We start from the raw sequence: 20,817 nt of genomic DNA on the forward strand, positions 1-20,817 counted from the left end.
TGCTGAATAAAAGTATTAATTAAAAAAATTGAATAATAAATATTTGCTGACACAGTAAATATTTTAACACAATTTCTATTTTGAATAAACACTGTTCTTTTTTAACATTTTATTCCCAAAGAATCCTGAAAAATATCACGGGTCCCAAAAAATATTAAGCAGCACAACATATTCCAACATTTATTATAAATTAGCATATTAGAATGATTTCTGAAGGATCATGTGACACTGAAAATTCAGCATTGCTTCACAGGAATAAATTGTTTTAAAGTATATTAAAATATAAAACTGTTATTTTAAATTGCAATGATATTTCACAATATTATTTTGTGAAATATTCAGTATTTTTTATCAAATAGATACATTCTTGATGAGCCTAAGAAACTTCTTTAAAAAAATGTATCGATCCCAAACTTTTGAACTGCAGTGTATTGCACAGTAAAAATGTTTTCTCAGGTAACCTAAAATGTACATTTAGTTACATCAAGGGTCAAATCAAATATAAATAGCACATTAAAGTTAAAAGTTACACACTTTTTTTGTGTGCATGCTGTACAGGTCTGGTATAAAGAATGTTTGTTTTTGCTCAGGTGGCCGAAATGTCCGCCCAATAGAGAGAAGTCCGCCCAATTAACTCTCCCTAATTGCATCGACTGCTCTAAACAGACACTAATGTTTAAGAAGTTTAGGACACAGTTAGTAAATAAGCATGTCCTGTTTTGTTTTATTTCCTATTTGGTTAACTGTATATGCTTTTATTTATTTATTTATTTATTTATTTTTAAGACTAACTGTTTATTCCAAATATCACAGATCCCAAAAAATATTAAGTTTTTTCCAACATTGATTTATAAATTAGCATATTAGAATGATTTCTGAAGTATCATGTGACGCTTATTCCTGTGAAGCAATGCTGAATTTTGAATTATATTTTAAAGTAAAAGTAAAAAAAAATAAAAAATTAAATTGCAATAATATTTCACAATATTATTTTGTTACATAATATTCAGCATTTTTTAAATCAAATAGATACAGCCTTGATGAGCCTAAGAAACTCCTTTAAAAAATTTACTGATCCAAAACTTTTTAATGGCAGTGTAAAAATGTTTTCTCAGATAACAAGATATAAATCATTTAGTTGCATGAAGGGTCAAATCAAATATAAATGCCACATTAAAGTTTGAGGTTACACCTTTTTTTTTCTTTTTTTTTTTTTTTTTTTTTTTTTTTTTTGACTGATCTCACTGCCCAGCAAAACTTTCTTAGAAAGTGTTAGTTAAATTATTTTCTATATGGTATTGGATTGCAGGATTACAAGCAGTTGTGTTTAATTAGGGATGGAATTAAACTCTGTTAGACAATGGTCCTCCAGGAGCCCATCCCTGTTATTGTGAAGTGAAGTGAAGTGACATACTGCCAGGTATGGTGACCCATACTCAGAATTCGTGCTCTGCATTTAACCCATCCAACGTGCACACACACAGCAGTGAACACACACACACACACACAGCAGTGAACACACACAACAGCAGTGAACACACACCCGGAGCAGTGGGCAGCCATTTATGCTGCGGCGCCCGGGGAGCAGTTGGGGGTTCGGTGCCTTGCTCAAGGGCACCTCAGTCGTGGTATTGAGGGTGGGGAGAGCACTGGACATTCACTCCCCCCACCTACAATCCCTGCCGGCCCGAGACTCAAACCCACAACCTTTAGATTACGAGTCCAAATCTCTAACCATTAGGCCCCGACTTCCCCTCGTTCGTACTCCTAACAATTTTCAATTCAAGTTCAATTCAATTCAAGTTTATTTGTATAGCGCTTTTTACGATACAAATCATTGCAAAGCAGCTCTACTGGAAATTGTTTCCACAATATATTTATATATTGCAGAACCTAATATATTTGACTTATGGCAAAATTTGGTAATTCTGTATGTTGTCTGAGCGTTGGCATCCTCTGAGGTCCTCTGAGGGGTTGGCATCATCTTTCTCAGGTGTTCAGTCATCTCAGATCATTTAAGGGTTGGATCCAGACTGAAGGTTGTCATTCCTAGTTACCACGGGATGTTAATCAACAGAGAAACAAATAGAGACATAATTAGCGTAGCTGCTGTTCCATCTAAGCGAAAATTATTTGTTCAACCCAAGCTAAAGAATAATAATAATGTACATTTGTTCAGATATAACTGCAGTACAAGATTATAAAATGCATTATGTGAATGCTTGGCTAAAGAGATGTGTCTTTAATCTAGATTTAAACAGAGAGAGTGTGTCTGAACCCCGAACGTTATCAGGAAGGCTATTCCAGAGTTTGGGAGCCAAATGTGAAAAAGCTCTACCTCCTTTAGTGGACTTTGCTATCCTAGGTACTACCAAAAATCCAGAGTTTTGCGACCTTAGGGAGCGGGTTAGATTGTAGCGTGGTAGAAGACAAGTTGGGTACGCAGGAGCTAAACCATTTAGGGCCTGATAGGCAAGTAATAATATTTAGTAAATGATACAGAACTGAATAGGTAGCCAGTGCAGAGACTGTAAAATTGGGGTAATATGATCATATTTTCTTGACCTGGTAAGAACTCTAGCCGCTGAATTTTGGACTATGGACTTTTGGACCATTTTGATTTTCAAACAAAATGGCGCCGCTGATGGCAGCTATTGTGCGTTGCTCCTCAGTGTTTGTATTGTTTTTGTTTGTTTTTCCTGTTTTTTGTTTTTCAAATAAGATCAGTTTTACCAGGGATGATCTGCTGAACATTCGGCAGAACACACCACAAAATCTTCTACCGGTTTTTGATTTTTCGGACGTTTTGCTGGACATTGTAGTTGGTGGAGCCGTAGCTCTGGCCAAACGCTACAGGAGGTGCAGGCGGGGAAAGCGAGCCGGCGCGCTCGTGAAACTTCGTCAGCGCGGATTTAGAACGGCGTTACCTAGCATCCATTTGTCGAATTTCCGCTCTCTACCCAACAAAACGGACGAACTCCTGCTCTCCCGGACAAACAAGGACTTTTCTAACTCTGCTGCTCTGTGTTTCACGGAAACCTGGTTGAATGGCGACATACCAGACAGCGCGATTCATCTGCCTAATTACCAGCTGATCAGAGCAGATCGGGGCACAGAATCAACGGGGAAATCGCGCGGCGGTGGGACGTGCTTCTACATCAATGAGAGGTGGTGTACAGATGTAACTGTGTTAAAGAAGATGTGCTGTTCAGATCTAGAAACGCTCTTCATTAACTGCAAGCCGTTCTATTCGCCGCGGGAGTTCTGCTCGTTCATTCTCGTGAGTGTTTACATTCCACCGCAAGCGCACGTGAGCACAGCTCTACAGAAACTCGCTGATCTGATCACAGAGAGTGAACAACAACACCCGGACTCTGTTTTAATCATTCTCGGGGACTTTAATAAAGCAAATCTCTCCTGTGAACTGCCAAAATACAGACAGCACATCACATGTTCCACCAGAGACAGTAATATATTGGATCACTGTTACACAACGATAAAGGACGCATATCACTCTGTTCCACGAGCAGCTTTAGGACTCTCTGATCACTGTTTGGTTCATCTTATTCCATCCTACAGGCAGAAACTTAAGTCTGCAAAGCCTGTATTAAGATCTGTTAAAAGATGGACTAACGAAACAGAGCGGGATTTACAAGCCTGTTTCGACCTGACTGATTGGACTGTTTTTGAAGCTGCTGCAAATGATCTGGACGAGCTCACAGAGACTGTAACATCTTATATCAGTTTCTGTGAGGACATGTGCATTCCTACCAGGACTCATCTATTCTACAACAATGACAAACCATGGTTCACTGCCAAACTCAGACAGCTCCGTCAGGCCAAAGAAGATGCTCACAGAAAGGGGGATAAAGTATTGTACAAACAGGCCAAATACACACTGGAAAAGGAGATCAGAGTGGCAAAGAGGAATTATTCTGACAAGCTCAGGAACAAATTCTCTTCCAGTGATCCGGCTTCAGTGTGGTTAGGATTGAAGGACATCACCAGCTACAAAACACCACCCCCCAGCACTCTGGAGAATCAACACCTGGCAGACGACTTAAACGAGTTCTTTTGTCGTTTTGAACGATCACCCCACACCCGCCCAGAACACCCCTCCACACAACCATTCACACCTCCAGCAACCCCTCTCTCCCCCACACCTACAATTCATATCAGCGAAGATGATGTGTGCCAGGTCTTCAGGAAGAACAATAGAAGGAAAGCACCTGGTCCAGATGGTGTGTCACCAGCCTGCCTAAAAATCTGTGCTGAGCAGCTGGCCCCCATCTTCACACAGATCTTCAATAGATCACTGGAGCTGTGTGAAGTCCCCTCATGCTTCAAACGCTCCACCATCATCCCCGTCCCAAGGAAACACAAAATTACTGGACTTAATGACTACAGACCTGTGGCCCTAACGTCTGTAGCCATGAAATCATTCGAAAGACTGGTTTTGGCTCATCTGAAGGACATCACTGGACCCTTACTGGACCCTCTGCAGTTTGCCTACAGAGCAAACGGGTCTGTGGATGATGCAGTCAACATGGGACTGCACTTCATCCTACAGCATCTGGACAGACCAGGGACTTATGTGAGGATCCTGTTTGTGGATTTCAGCTCCGCTTTTAACACCATTATCCCGGAAACCCTTCAAAATAAACTAACTCAGCTCTCCGTCCCCACCTCTGTCTGCCAGTGGATCAACAGCTTCCTGACAGACAGACAGCAGTTAGTAAAGCTTGGCAAATTCACATCCAGCACTCGAACCATCAGCACTGGAGCTCCTCAGGGCTGCGTACTCTCCCCACTGCTCTTCTCCCTCTACACCAACGACTGCACATCTAAAGACCCCTCTGTCAAGCTCCTGAAGTTCGCAGATGACACCACACTGATCGGCCTCATCCAGGACGGTGACGAGTCTGCTTACAGACAGGAGGTTAAGGAGCTGGCTGTCTGGTGCAGTCTCAACAACCTGGAGCTTAACACGCTCAAAACTGTGGAGATGATCGTGGCCTTCAGGAGAAACCCCCCTGCTCTCCCCCCACTCACCATCATGAACAGCACTGTGACTGCAGTGGAGTCATTCAGATTCCTGGGCACCACCATCTCTCAGGACCTGAAGTGGGATATTCACATTGACTCCATTGTCAGGAAGGCCCAGCAGAGGTTGTACTTTCTTCGCCAGCTGAGGAAGTTCAACCTGCCACAGGACTTACTGAAACAGTTCTACTCCGCCATCATTGAATCCATCCTCTGCACCTCAATAACTGTCTGGTTCAGCTCAGCTACCAAATCTGACCTCAGAAGACTACGGAGGGTAGTCCGGACTGCTGAGCGAATCATTGGTACAACCCTCCCCACTCTCCAAGAACTGTACTTATCCAGAGTGAGCAAAAAGGCTGGTAAAATCACTCTGGACCCCTCACATCCAGCACACAACCTCTTTGAACTGTTACCATCTGGTCGACGCTACAGAGCTCTGAGCACCAGAACGACCAGACACAGGAACAGTTTCTTCCCTCAGTCAATACAATTCAGGAACACTCAATAAATAAACGTAGAACACACAACTAATTCATTATCCATTCACCACACTCACTTATTTTATTTTTATTCTCTCATTTCTAATTTGCACATACTTGACCTGTACATACATAGGCGCCTATATTATATATTGTGTATTTTTTATTTTTTTGCTGCTTTGTACATTGGTTATTGGCTATTTCTTGTTATTTTGTTTTATTACCTGTGTCCTGTCCTGTTACTGTCTTTCTGTTGCACTGTGGAGCTTCTGTCACTATAACAAATTCCTTGTATGTGTAAACATACTTGGCCAATAAAGCTCATAAAGCTCATTCTGAAGACCTCTTTTAAGGTTTAAGAGGCGTTCTGAATTACTTTTTTCTTTACTAGCATCTTTTCTTTAATTTTAAGAGGAAACGCCCACATTTCTAAGAATTTTCTTAGTGCTAAGAGTTGCTCCTAGTAACAATATTCTAAGATTTTTCATGAATACTGGCCCAGATGTATATGACTTTCATCAGAAGTGTATATAACACTAATGTAATTCTCATTTGTTCAGTCGCGTTACTGGGGTGATGATAACAGCAAGAATGAAGTGCAGGGCACCGTCCTTGACCGTGCTGGCAAAGTGCTTCACCGCTTTGGGGGATCATGGCATGAAGGCATCTTCTGTGATACACTTCCCAACCCACAATGCATTTGGAAGCCCAGTAAGTGACCATGCACACAGTAGTCTTCAACATCCAACTAAACAATGTAAATTGTTTAATTAGATTGTCTGTCTATATCGAAATTCACAGATCCTCAACCAGATGATTACTTTGACTACTTTGGCTTCTCCCAGTACGCCAGAGAGCTCAATGACCTGACGCCTGACATAAAGGATAAATTGCCCCCGACAGACTCTCGTTTCCGTCCAGACCAAAGGTATGTGGCCAGTAATTGGAGATAAAGCAAGATCTGTTTGCCCTTTTGCACTGTAATTTGTACTTCCGAACAGTGTTGGAGGTTACTTAGGGTAATTTGTTATCTGTAACCTATTACATTTCTAATTTAATATAAGTAGTGTAACTATTCCAGTTACTCAAAGTAATGTAACTGACTACATTTGATTACTCTTCTAAATTTCTAGCAAATGTTTTCAACTGTTAATCATTTTCAAACATTTAAAGCATGCAGGGTTAACCTTACAGTAGTAATCAACACTGATTACTGTCAGACAAAATTCTTCATCACTTAAAATATGAAAACTTATATTTCATTTTCATATGAAATATGAAAATATGAAAGTTAACGATTACAAAGGGGGGTTACATCTGAATAAGTAACTGTAATTTACACATTTTCTCGGCAACACTAACAGATTAGTTAAATTATATTTTGTAATTAAATTAATTAAATTACGTAATTCCGTTACATTCCCAAAAATTCAAATTCTCTCATCTCATCTCCAGATGTATATGACTTTCAGCAGATGTTAAGTGTGATGTAAGCGTTTTGTGAAACGTTTTGTAGCAGCGTAATAATCCTCTTCTGCATCACTTCTAATTTTTTTAACATTTTTCTTCAGTCTTTGTGTTCATTTAAAGAAAATCAGTCTATACATCTGGGACAGCATGTGGGTGAGAATGAGAATTTTAATTTTTGGGTGGAGTAAAGTTAAGTTAATTACGTACTTGGTAGTAGCAGTTGTACTTGCATAAAACAAAATGTACGTACCATGTAACTAAGTTATGAATCAGCCTGTAATTACACTTTGTAATTATGTAGATGTAATAGGCAGCTACTGTTACGCATGTAACGGGTCGAGTCTGTTGCACAGCTACTAGTACACTTAAGCTACTTTAAATAAAGTGTATCAAAATTGTGCTTATACCTGTGTAATATTCTGTAATTTTAATGTAACTAGAAAGGTATTACATGTATTTAAGCTGTGTACTGGTGGGTTAAATCAAACTAAGGTGCAGCTAGATAAGATGTACAGTATAGATAAACATGAAGTACACTTAAGTACACTCGATGTTGATGCACTTTATTTTAAGTAGCTTATGCTTGTGTACTTACATTTATAATTACGTTGTATAAAGTCTTCAACACGTAATAATCTTTTATATTAATCTTACATATGTAACACACCGAGTCTGTTACACAGCTACTTAGGAGGGAAGTCGTGGCCTAATGGTTAGAGAGTCGGACTCGTAATCCAAAGGTTGCGGGTTCGAGTCTCGGGCCAGCAGGGATTGTAGGTGGGGGGAGTGAATGTCCAGCACGCTCTCCACCCTCAATACCACGACTGAGGTGCCCTTGAGCAAGGCACCGAACCCCCAACTGCTCCCCGGGCGCCGCAGCATAAATGCTGCCCACTGCTCCGGGTGTGTGTTCACAGTGTGTGTGTGTTCACTGCTGTGTGTGTGCACGTTGGATGGGCTAAATGCAGAGCACGAATTCCGAGTATGGGTCACAATACTTGGCAGTATGTCACTTCACTTATGTGTGTCAAGTCAAGTCACCTTTATTTATATAGCGCTTTTAACAATACAGATCAAAGCACTTAGCAGTATCAAATTGGAGGATAGAGTGTCAGTAATGTATAATAATATGATTAAACACTCAATTTTCAGTTAAAGGCATTTCATTATTGAAATCAGAGATGTCCTTGTCTAGCTCAGTTTAGTTTAAATAGTATCTGTGAAATCAAATTGACGATAATCACTAGAAATTAAGTGTCCCCAACTGAGCAAGCCAGAGGCGACAGCAGCAAGGAACCAAAACTCTCTCTGTGACAGAATGGAGAAAAAAACCTTGGGAGAAACCAGGCTCAGTCGAGGGGCCAGTTCTCCCCAGCCATGTCAGATTGTGTAAAGGGCTTATCTGATTCCTGTGGTCTTGTCCCGATGGGACATTTTAATTTATAATTTAATGTATTTGTTATATTTGTGTTTTATTAATTATTTGAAGTTTTTCATTTATATGATTTATTCATGTGCTATAATTGTAATGTATAGTTTAATGCATTTATTGTTTCTCGGTCTATTTTTATAATATATTTGTTTAGTATAATTTTAATTGATAGTTTTCTATATATATATATATATATATATATATATGTGTATATATATGTGTATATATATGTGTATATATATGTATGTGTGTGTGTGTGTGTACACAGTGGGTACGGAATGTATTCAGACCCCCTTAATTATTTCACTCTTTGTTATATTGCAGCCATTTGCTAAAATCATTTGTTCATTTTTTTCCTCAATGTACACACAGCACCCCATATTGACAGAAAAACACAATTGTTGACATTTTTTGCAGATTTATTAAAAAAGAAAAACTGAAATATCACATAGTCCTAAGTATTCAGACCCTTTGCTGTGACACTCATATATTTAACTCAGGTGCTGTCCATTTCTTCTGATCATCCTTGAGATGGTTCTACACCTTCATTTGAGTCCAGCTGTGTTTGATTATACTGACTGGACTTGATTAGGAAAGCCACACACCTGTCTATATAAGACCTTACAGCTCACAGTGCATGTCAGAGCAAATGAGAATCATGAGGTCAAAGGAACTGCCTGAAGAGCTCAGAGACAGAATTGTGGCAAGGCACAGATCTGGCCAAGGTTACAAAAAACATTCTGCTGCACTTAAGGTTCCTAAGAGCACAGTGGCCTCCATAATCCTTAAATGGAAGACGTTTGGGATGACCAGAACCCTTCTTAGAGCTGGCCGTCCGGCCAAACTGAGCTATCGGGGGAGAAGAGCCTTGGTGAGAGAGGTAAAGAAGAACCCAAAGATGACTGTGGCTGACCTCCAGAGATGCAGTCGGGAGATGGGAGAAAGTTGTAGAAAGTCAACCATCACTGCAGCCCTCCACCAGTCGGGGCTTTATGGCAGAGTGGCCCGACGGAAGCCTCTCCTCAGTGCAAGACACATGAGAGCCTGCATGGAGTTTGCTAAAAAACACCTGAAGGACTCCAAGATGGTGACGAATAAGATCCTCTGGTCTGATGAGACCAAGATAAAACTTTTTGGCCTTAATTCTAAGTGGTATGTATGAAGAAAACCAGGCACTGTTCATCACCTGTCCAATACAGTCCCAACAGTGAAGCATGGTGGTGACAGCATCATGCTGCGGGGGTGTTTTTCAGCTGCAGGGGCAGGACGGCTGGTTGCAATCGAGGGAAAGATGAATGCGGCCAAGTACAGGGATATCCTGGACGAAAACCTTCTCCAGGGTGCTCAGGAAACTCAGACTGGGCCGAAGGTTTACCTTCCAACAAGACAATGACCCTAAGCACACAGCTAAAATAACGAAGGAGTGGCTTCACAACAACTCTGTGACTGTTCTTGAATGGCCCAGCCAGAGCCCTGACTTAAAGGATTAGTTCACTTTTTAAAAAAACTTTTGCTGATAATTTACTCACCCCCATGTCATCCAAGATGTCCATGTCTTTCTTCAGTCGAAATGAAGGTTTTTGATAAACATTTCTCCATATAATGAACTTCAATGGGACCCAAACGGTTCAAGGTCAAAATGACAGTTTCAGTGCAGCTTCAAAGGGCTTTAAACGATACCAGACGATGAATAAGGGTCTTATCTAGCGAAACGATCGGTCATTTCAAAAATAAATAAAAAAAGTTTGTTTTAAAAGCACAAATGCTCACCTTGCTCTGTTCTGTGATGCGCGTTGGTGACGTCACGTAATACGCAATTACGTTGAAAAGGTCACGGTTGACTTAGGCGGAAGTACAGAGTCAGTGTTTACAAATGTGCGGAAGGAGGACCATATACACATATTCAAATGTCTTTGTGTCAGTTTATCGTTTAAAATGCCCATTTCGTGTGCGTATCCTGGGTGTTTTAATATTAAAATGCCTACTGACTCGGTACTTCCGCCTACTACTTTTCATAACTTAGTTACATGGTAAGTACATTGTTTCATGAAAGTATAACGACTACTACGAAGTACTTAACTAGGTAATTACTCTTTAAGGTGTTTATAATACAGTGTTACCAAGTACAATGAGTTAAACTTTAGGGATCTCATTTCCGTTATCAAAGCTTTGTATTTTGCCATTTTGGTCAAATTTATTTGAATGTCAATGTTTTAGTGCCTAGAACAGGGATGGGCAAATTCGGTCCTGGAGGGCCACTGTCCTGCAGAGTTAGGGTTTGAGCTAAACTCTGCAGGACAGTGGCCCTCCAGGACCGAAGTTGCCCATCCCTGGCCTAGAACATAGCTAACTCAAATACATTTTCCAGCCATCTCGATATCTTCACTTGCTATTTAATTTCCTTTCAGGCTTCTTGAAGAGGGCAAAGTGGAAGAAGCCGATAAACGCAAGGATGAAATAGAGGAGAAACAACGTGAAAGACGTAAAGCAATGGCCAAGAGGGGTGAAGAGCATGTTCCACGTTTCTTTGTGTGAGTCCCAATATTTATTCCATATTTCTGCTTCTAAAATCTGATGGAAATCTGAAACCGTTAATTCAGATTAATTTAATTAAATTATAATCCTCAGATTAATTATGCCAGAGGACCACATATGTTAATAGAATATATTTTGCAGATAACACAAATATTTAGAAAAGCCATGAATGTTTGCATATTCGGAGTGAATCAACATAAATGATTCATGAACTAATACCGTTAAAGTGGAATTGTAAATACCTCATTTAAAACCATGCACAAATATTGGTCTTTCATCAGAAAAACCTTAGATCATGCTGAAAGAGAGGTGTGGGTGACCAATGCAGTTTATTGGAAGATTCGAGAAAATCCAGGATTTGCCAGCACTGAAAATCTGGATTTGTGGTGTTGATGGAATTGAAGTCCTGAGATTTGTGACATCCCAGTATTCTGTTAGTGAATTTTGGCATGTCAGTATGGTTAGTGTATGTATATAATTATATTTTATATAACTGTTGTGAATTTTAGTATAAACCAAGACTTCACAGGCAATGTAGGAATGGAGTTTCGGTGCTTTTTAATCTAAATTGTGATATTCCTAAAGCCATACCACCCTCATTTTTAGTGATTATTTAAAAATAGGTGTGTGTGTTAATCCAAAATACTCTCCATATTATCTGTAATGAAGAGATGTCTTAAGAATATTTTATTTGTTTTTATTGAAAGATAATGTCTAATGTCAGGGACTTTGATATACATCATAGAATTGTCCTCCCAGGCAGTAATGGACTTATGATCAGTACATGTCCCTTAGTGTAATGTTCCAATGTTAATATATCCATTTTGGCTAACTATAGTGATTTAGTACAGAATGTTTCCCATTTTAATAGACCTGTATGTGTAAATAATGCATGTCTATACTGTTTGCTGTAAGTTATGCTTTTTACCAGATGGATTTAATTATTTCTGATAGAAAATCTTGCATGATCTCACTGTATAAAATACTTTCTGCTAGGTAATTCCTCAAATTAACATAATGAAAATGACGTGTTTCGTTTTGGATTTTCAACCAAATCTACTGAAAATATTTTGGTGAAAAGTGTAATTGGGTTATGTGCAATTTCTTGTATGAATGTATTTCCAATCAGATGAGACTTGAATAAATATTAAATTTGAACACAAGTTTGCACTTGTTTTTGCCATCTGAGGGGGAGGAGGAAGGGGAGCTCTGAAAGCATATAACTGTAAGGAAGAGTGACTACAGTGGATAGAGAAGGGACTAGGCCTTGGGACACTTTCCCCCGGCTTCACAGACAAGGCTTAAACCTAGTCCTAACTAAAATTAGTGATGCTTATGTAGGCAAGTGTTTGAAGTGAGATGTGTTCTGGCCATTAGCTTACATTCATTTTATTGAGCTTACTGTTAAATAAAATATGTAGACCGTGGGCCTACAACAGGTGTTTGTGTATTATTATTGTTGAAGGATCCTCCTGCTATTGCTGAAATCAAATCGAATGACTAAAATCATGCATATTATGTGGCCTAATGTTATTCTGTAATAAAATAGACTGAACGCCGTGTATGTCAATAACTACTTTATTTGGCTCCACTCTCCAATCAAACCTTAACTGTAGTGCCCTCGCCAGGTGAGGCAACACACTTCTCACATTTTTTGCACTAACAGTTACATGGTAACAAAGCATAACAGTAAACAGTCATTTAACAATGTAAATGGGGACAGCCATTACTAACATTTAACAAAAGTTACCCATATTAAAAATGTTTCTTACATATGAAATAATCTTATTTGCAATGCAGAAAGAAGATTCTTAATGTATTCAAAGTTTTATGCACAAGAAGTTATGTTCGAACTCCTATGCACAGCAAGATAAGTTTAGAACTTCTATGAACAGTAATACTGTGTTAGTACTTCCAAGCAGATGAGGAGAATGCAAGCCCACAAATGCTGTAAAGCATTTTTCTCGGTGACAGAGTTTGTCTGCTGCTCCCTATACATGTCCCGTGTATACTTCAACAGCAAGCTAAACACCCGATCATCAACGTGACGGACACGGAATGTGTTCCATACTTTATGCAGAAAGACAGATTTCAGTGTATTAGGAGTTTCATACTCATGAAGTCATGTTAGAGCTTCAATGGACAGAATCACTTGTTCAGAGGTTCTAAGAACACTAATGCTGTGTTTAGTGCAACTAAGCAAAGGCAGAGAAAAAAAGGCCACAGATGCTGAAAAGCTTCTTTCTCCAGTGAAAGAAAGTTGTTTTTCATGTACTTAAGCTTTGCTGTTAAAATTGCAAAAAACTACTTTTTCTCACTGAGAAAGAAGCTTTTCAGCATCTGTGGCCTTTTTTTCTCTTCATTTGCTTAGTTGCACTAAACACAGCATTAGTGTTCTTAGAACCTCTGAACAAGTGATTCTGTCCATTGAAGCTCTAACATGACTTGCTCTTTTTAACAGTAAAGCTTAAGTACATGAAAGATGTTTCTTTATCATGAAAATAAATATTATTTGCAATGCAGAAGACAGATTTTCATGAGTTAGACTTTTTTTGCAGAGCAAGTCATCTTAGAGCTTCAATGGACAGAATCAATTGTTTAGAGATTCTAAGAACACTAATGCTGTGTTTAGTGCAAATGAAGAAAAAAAGGCCACAGATGCTGAAAAGCTGCTTTCTCAGTGAGAGAAATTTGTTTTTTGCAATTTTAACAGCAAAGCTTAAATACACGAGAAATGTTTCATTCTCTTGAAATGAAATGTTATTTGCAATGCAGAATACAGATTTTCATGAGGTAGACTTTTTTTGCAGAGCAAGTCATCTTAGAGCTTCAATGGACAGAAACACTTGTTTAGACCATCTAAAAACACTAATGCTGTGTTTTGTGCAACTTAGCAAATGAAGAGATAAAAAGGCCACAGATGCTGAAAAGCTTCTTTCTCAGCGAGAGAACTTTGTTTTTTGCAATTTTGACCGTAAAGCTTAAGTACATGTACCGTTTCTTATGAAATGAAATGTTATTTGCAATGCAGAATACAGATTTTCATGAGTTGGAGATTTTTGGCAGAGCAAGTCATGTTAGAGCTTCAATGGACAGAATCACTTGTTTAGACCTTCTAAGAACACTAATGCTGTGTTTAGTGCAAATGAAGAAAAAAAGGCCACAGATGCTGAAAAGCTTCTTTCTCAGCGAGAGAAATGAGTTTTTTGCAATTTTAACAGTAAAGCTTAAGTACATGTACCGTTTCTTTCTCATTAAATGAAATGTTATTTGCAATGCAGAATACAGATTTTCATGAGTTGGAGATTTTTGGCAGAGCAAGTCATGTTAGAGCTTCAATGGACAGAATCAATTGTTTAGACCTTCTAAGAACACTAATGCTGTGTTTAGTGCAACTAAACAAATTAAGAGATAAAAGGCAACAGATGCTGAAAAGCTTCTTTCTCAGTGAGAGAAAGTTGTTTTTTGCAATTTTGACCGTAAAGCTTAAGTACATGAAAGATGTTTCTTTCTCATGAAATGAAATGTTATTTGCAATGCATAAGACAGATTTTCATGAGTTAGAGTTTTTTGGCAGAGCAAGTCATGTTAGAGCTTCAAAGGACAGAATCAATTGTTTAGACCTTCTAAGAACACTAATGCTGTGTTTAGTGCAAATGAAGGAAAAAAAAGGCCACAGATGCTGAAACGCTACTTTTTCAGTGACAAAGTTGTTTTTTGCAATTTTAACAGCAAAGCTTAAATACACAAGAAATGTTTCGTTCTCTTGAAATGAAATGTTATTTGCAATGCAGAATACAGATTTTCATGAGGTAGACTTTTTTTGCAGAGCAAGTCATCTTTAGAGCTTCAATGGACAGAATCACTTGTTTAGACCATCTAAAAGCACTAATGCTGTGTTTTGTGCAACTTAGCAAATGAAGAGATAAAAAGGCCACAGATGCTGAAAAGCTTCTTTCTCAGCGAGAGATATTAGTCTTTTGCAATTTTAACAGTAAAGCTTAAGTACATGTACCGTTTCTTTGTCATTAAATGAAATGTTATTTGCAATTCAGAATACAGATTTTCATGAGTTAGAGATTTTTGGCAGAGCAAGTCATGTTAGAGCTTCAAAGGACAGAATCAATTGTTTAGAGATTCTAAGAACACTAATGCTGTGTTTGTGCAACTTAGCAAATGAAGAGATAAAAAGGCCACAGATGCTGAAAAGATTCTTTCTCAGTGAGATAAAGTTGTTTTTTGCAATTTTAACAGTAAAGCTTAAGTACATGTACCGTTTCTTTCTCATTAAATGAAATGTTATTTGCAATTCAGAATACAGATTTTCATGAGTTAGAGATTTTTGGCAGAGCAAGTCATGTTAGAGCTTCAAAGGACAGAATCAATTGTTTAGAGATTCTAAGAACACTAATGCTGTGTTTAGTGCAAATGAAGAAAAAAAGGCCACAGATGCTGAAAAGATTCTTTCTCTGTGAGATAAAGTTATTTTTTGCAATTTTAACAGCAAAGCTTAAATACACGAGAGATGTTTCGTTCTCATGAAATGAAATGTTATTTGCAATTCAGAATACAGATTTTCATGAGTTAGAGATTTTTGGCAGAGCAAGTCATGTTAGAGCTTCAAAGGACAGAATCAATTGTTTAGAGATTCTAAGAACACTAATGCTGTGTTTAGTGCAAATGAAGAAAAAAAGGCCACAGATGCTGAAAAGATTCTTTCTCTGTGAGATAAAGTTATTTTTTGCAATTTTAACAGCAAAGCTTAAATACACGAGAGATGTTTCGTTCTCATGAAATGAAATGTTATTTGCAATGCAGAATACAGATTTTCATGAGTTAGAGATTTTTGGCAGAGCAAGTCATGTTAGAGCTTCAATGGACAGAATCAATTGTTTAGACCTTCTAAGAACACTAATGCTGTGTTTAGTGCAAATGAAGAAAAAAAGGCCACAGATGCTGAAACGCTACTTTTTCAGTGACAGAAAGTTGTTTTTTGCAATTTTAACAGCAAAGCTTAAATACACGAGAAATGTTTCGTTCTCTTGAAATGAAATGTTATTTGCAATGCAGAATACAGATTTTCATGAGGTAGACTTTTTTTGCAGAGCAAGTCATCTTAGAGCTTCAATGGACAGAAACACTTGTTTAGACCATCTAAAAACACTAATGCTGTGTTTTGTGCAACTTAGCAAATGAAGAGATAAAAAGGCCACAGATGCTGAAAAGCTTCTTTCTCAGCGAGAGAAATGAGTTTTTTGCAATTTTAACAGTAAAGCTTAAGTACATGTACCGTTTCTTTCTCATGAAATGAAATGTTATTTGCAATGCAGAATACAGATTTTCATGAGTTAGAGTTTTTTTGCAGGGCAAGTCATGTTAGAGCTTCAATGGACAGAATCACTTGTTTAGACCTTCTAAGAACACTAATGCTGTGTTTAGTGCAAATGAAGAAAAAAAGGCCACAGATGCTGAAAAGCTTCTTTTTCAGTGACAGAAAGTTGTTTTTTGCAATTTTAACAGCAAAGCTTAAATACACGAGAAATGTTTCGTTCTCTTGAAATGAAATGTTATTTGCAATGCAGAATACAGATTTTCATGAGTTAGACTTTTTTTGCAGAGCAAGTCATCTTAGATCTTCAATGGACAGAATCACTTGTTTAGACCATCTAAAAGCACTAATGCTGTGTTTTGTGCAACTTAGCAAATGAAGAGATAAAAAGGCCACAGATGCTGAAAAGCTTCTTTCTCAGCGAGAGAAATGAGTTTTTTGCAATTTTAACAGTAAAGCTTAAGTACATGTACCGTTTCTTTCTCATGAAATGAAATGTTATTTGCAATGCAGAATACAGATTTTCATGAGTTAGAGTTTTTTTGCAGAGCAAGTCATGTTAGAGCTTCAATGGACAGAATCACTTCTTTAGACCTTCTAAGAACACTAATGCTGTGTTTAGTGCAAATGAAGAAAAAAAGGCCACAGATGCTGAAAAGATTCTTTCTCAGTGAGATAAAGTTATTTTTTGCAATTTTAACAGCAAAGCTTAAGTACATGAAAGCTGTTTCTTTCTCATGAAATGAAATGTTATTTGCAATGCAGAAGCCAGATTTTCATGAGGTAGACTTTTTTTGCAGAGCAAGTCATCTTAGAGCTTCAATGGACAGAAACACTTGTTTAGACCTTCTAAGAACACTAATGCTGTGTTTAGTGCAAATGAAGAAAAAAAGGCCACAGATGCTGAAACACTACTTTTTCAGTGACAGAAAGTTGTTTTTTGCAATTTTAACAGCAAAGCTTAAATACAAGAGAAATGTTTCGTTCTCTTGAAATGAAATGTTATTTGCAATGCAGAATAAAGATTTTCATGAGGTAGACTTTTTTTGCAGAGCAAGTCATCTTAGAGCTTCAATGGACAGAAACACTTGTTTAGACCATCTAAAAGCACTAATGCTGTGTTTTGTGCAACTTAGCAAATGAAGAGATAAAAAGGCCACAGATGCTGAAAAGCTTTCTCAGTGAGAGAAATTTGTTTTTTGCAATTTTGACAGCAAAGCTTAAGTACATGTACCGTTTCTTTCTCATTAAATTAAATGTTATTTGCAATGCAGAATACAGATTTTCATGAGTTAGAGATTTTTGGCAGAGCAAGTCATGTTAGAGCTTCAATGGACAGAATCACTTGTTTAGACCTTCTAAAAACACTAATGCTGTGTTTAGTGCAAATGAAGAAAAAAAGGCCACAGATGCTGAAAAGCTTCTTTCTCAGTGAGATAAAGTTGTTTATTGCAATTTTAACAGTAAAGCTTAAGTACATGAAAGCTGTTTCTTTATCATGAAATGAAATGTTATTTGCAATGCAGAATACAGATTTTCATGAGTTAGAGATTTTTGGCAGAGCAAGTCATGTTAGAGCTTCAATGGACAGAATCACTTGTTTAGACTTTCTAAGAACACTAATGCTGTGTTTAGTGCAAATGAAGAAAAAAAGGCCACAGATGCTGAAACGCTTCTTTTTCAGTGACAGAAAGTTGTTTATTGCAATTTTAACAGTAAAGCTTAAGTACATGAAAGCTGTTTCTTTATCATGAAATGAAATGTTATTTGCAATGCAGAATACAGATTTTCATGAGTTAGAGATTTTTGGCAGAGCAAGTCATGTTAGAGCTTCAATGGACAGAATCAATTGTTTAGACCATCTAAAAACACTAATGCTGTGTTTGTGCAACTTAGCTAATGAAGAGATAAAAAGGCCACAGATGCTGAAAAGATTCTTTCTCAGTGAGATAAAGTTGTTTTTTGCAATTTTAACAGTAAAGCTTAAGTACATGAAAGCTGTTTCTTTCTCATGAAATGACATGTTATTTGCAATTCATAAGACAGATTTTCATGAGTTAGTTTTTTTGCAGAGCAAGTCATGTTAGAGCTTCAGTGGACAGAATCACTTCTTTAGACCTTCTAAGAACACTAATGCTGTGTTTAGTCCAAATGAAGAAAAAAAGGCCACAGATGCTGAAAAGCTTCTTTCTCAATGAGAGAAAGTTGTTTTTTGCAATTTTAACAGCAAAGCTTAAATACACGAGAGATGTTTCGTTCTCATGAAATGAAATGTTATTTGCAATTCAGAATACAGATTTTCATGAGGTAGACTTTTTTTTTTGCAGAGCAAGTCATCTTAGAGCTTCAATGGACAGAATCACTTGTTTAGACCTTCTAAGAACACTAATGCTGTGTTTAGTGCAAATGAAGAAAAAAAGGCCACAGATGCTGAAACGCTTCTTTTTCAGTGACAGAAAGTTGTTTTTTGCAATTTTAACAGCAAAGCTTAAATACACGAGAAATGTTTCGTTCTCTTGAAATGAAATGTTATTTGCAATGCAGAATACAGATTTTCATGAGGTAGACTTTTTTTGCAGAGCAAGTCATCTTAGAGCTTCAATGGACAGAATCACTTGTTTAGACCATCTAAAAGCACTAATGCTGTGTTTTGTGCAACTGAGCAAATGAAGAGATAAAAAGGCCACAGATGCTGAAAAGCTTCTTTCTCAGCGAGAGAAATTAGTCTTTTGCAATTTTAACAGTAAAGCTTAAGTTCATGTACCGTTTCTTTCTCATTAAATGAAATGTTATTTGCAATGCAGAATACAGATTTTCATGAGTTAGAGATTTTGGCAGAGCAAGTCATGTTAGAGCTTCAATGGACAGAATCAATTGTTTAGACCTTCTAAGAACACTAATGCTGTGTTTAGTGCAACTAAACAAATGAAGAGATAAAAGGCAACAGATGCTGAAAAGCTTCTTTCTCAGTGAGAGAAAGTTTTTTTTTTGCAATTTTGACCGTAAAGCTTAAGTACATGAAAGATGTTTCTTTCTCATGAAAAGAAATGTTATTTGCAATGCATAAGACAGATTTTCATGAGTTAGAGTTTTTTTGCAGAGCAAGTCATGTTAGAGCTTCAATGGACAGAATCAATTGTTTAGAGATTCTAAGAACACTAATGCTGTGTTTAGTGCAAATGAAGAAAAAAAGGCCACAGATGCTGAAAAGCTTCTTTCTCAGTGAGATAGTTGTTTTTTGCAATTTTAACAGTAAAGCTTAAGTACATGAAAGCTGTTTCTTTCTCATGAAATGAAATGTTATTTGCAATGCAGAAGCCAGATTTTCATGAGTTAGAGTTTTTTTGCAGAGCAAGTCATGTTAGAGCTTCAATGGACAGAATCACTTGTTTAGACTTTCTAAGAACACTAATGCTGTGTTTAGTGTAAATGAAGAAAAAAAGGCCACAGATGCTGAAAAGCTTCTTTTTCAGTGACAGAAAGTTGTTTTTTGCAATTTTAACAGCAAAGCTTAAATACACGAGAAATGTTTCGTTCTCTTGAAATGAAATGTTATTTGCAATGCAGAAGCCAGATTTTCATGAGTTAGAGTTTTTTTGCAGAGCAAGTCATGTTAGAGCTTCAATGGACAGAATCACTTGTTTAGACTTTCTAAGAACACTAATGCTGTGTTTAGTGCAAATGAAGAAAAAAAGGCCACAGATGCTGAAAAGCTTCTTTCTCAGTGAGAGAAAGTTGTTTTTTGCAATTTTAACAGCAAAGCTTAAATACACGAGAGATGTTTCTTTCTCATGAAATGAAATGTTATTTGCAATGCAGAATACAGATTTTCATGAGGTAGACTTTTTTTGCAGAGCAAGTCATCTTAGAGCTTCAATGGACAGAAACACTTGTTTAGACCATCTAAAAACACTGATGCTGTGTTTTGTGCAACTTAGCAAATGAAGAAAAAAAGGCCACAGATGCTGAAAAGCTTCTTTTTCAGTGACAGAAATTTGTTTTTTGCAATTTTAACAGTAAAGCTTAAGTACATGTACAGTTTCTTTCTCATTAAATTAAATGTTATTTGCAATGCAGAATACAGATTTTCATGAGTTAGAGATTTTTGGCAGAGCAAGTCATGTTAGAGCTTCAATGGACAGAATCAATTGTTTAGACCTTCTAAGAACACTAATGCTGTGTTTAGTGCAACTAAACAAATGAAGAGATAAAAGGCAACAGATGCTGAAAAGCTTCTTTCTCAGTGAGAGAAAGTTGTTTTTTGCAATTTTAACAGCAAAGCTTAAATACACGAGAGATGTTTCGTTCTCATGAAATGAAATGTTATTTGCAATTCAGAATACAGATTTTCATGAGGTAGACTTTTTTTTGCAGAGCAAGTCATCTTACAGCTTCAATGGACAGAATCACTTGTTTAGACCTTCTAAGAACACTAATGCTGTGTTTAGTGCAAATGAAGAAAAAAAGGCCACAGATGCTGAAACGCTTCTTTTTCAGTGACAGAAAGTTGTTTTTTGCAATTTTAA

General features: G+C 37.3%; 1 protein-coding gene across 1 annotated transcript in view; it reads left to right on the forward strand.

The window, feature by feature from the left end:
• Nucleotides 1-12,123, forward strand: part of LOC306885363 (oxysterol-binding protein-related protein 6-like) — a 55,771-nt gene extending 43,648 nt beyond the window's left edge. Inside the window, exons 19-22 of the mRNA XM_079441822.1 lie at nt 6,086-6,236; nt 6,327-6,453; nt 10,836-10,958; nt 11,244-12,123. Coding sequence (XP_079297948.1) covers nt 6,086-6,236; nt 6,327-6,453; nt 10,836-10,958; nt 11,244-11,355 — 513 coding nt within the window. The 3' untranslated portion in view covers nt 11,356-12,123. The remainder of the gene's footprint in view (nt 1-6,085; nt 6,237-6,326; nt 6,454-10,835; nt 10,959-11,243) is intronic.
• The last annotated feature ends 8,694 nt before the right edge of the window (nt 12,124-20,817 follow it).

This window comes from Barbus barbus (genome assembly GCF_936440315.1).
Source record: "Barbus barbus genome assembly, chromosome: 19".
Lineage (NCBI taxonomy): Eukaryota > Metazoa > Chordata > Actinopteri > Cypriniformes > Cyprinidae > Barbus > Barbus barbus.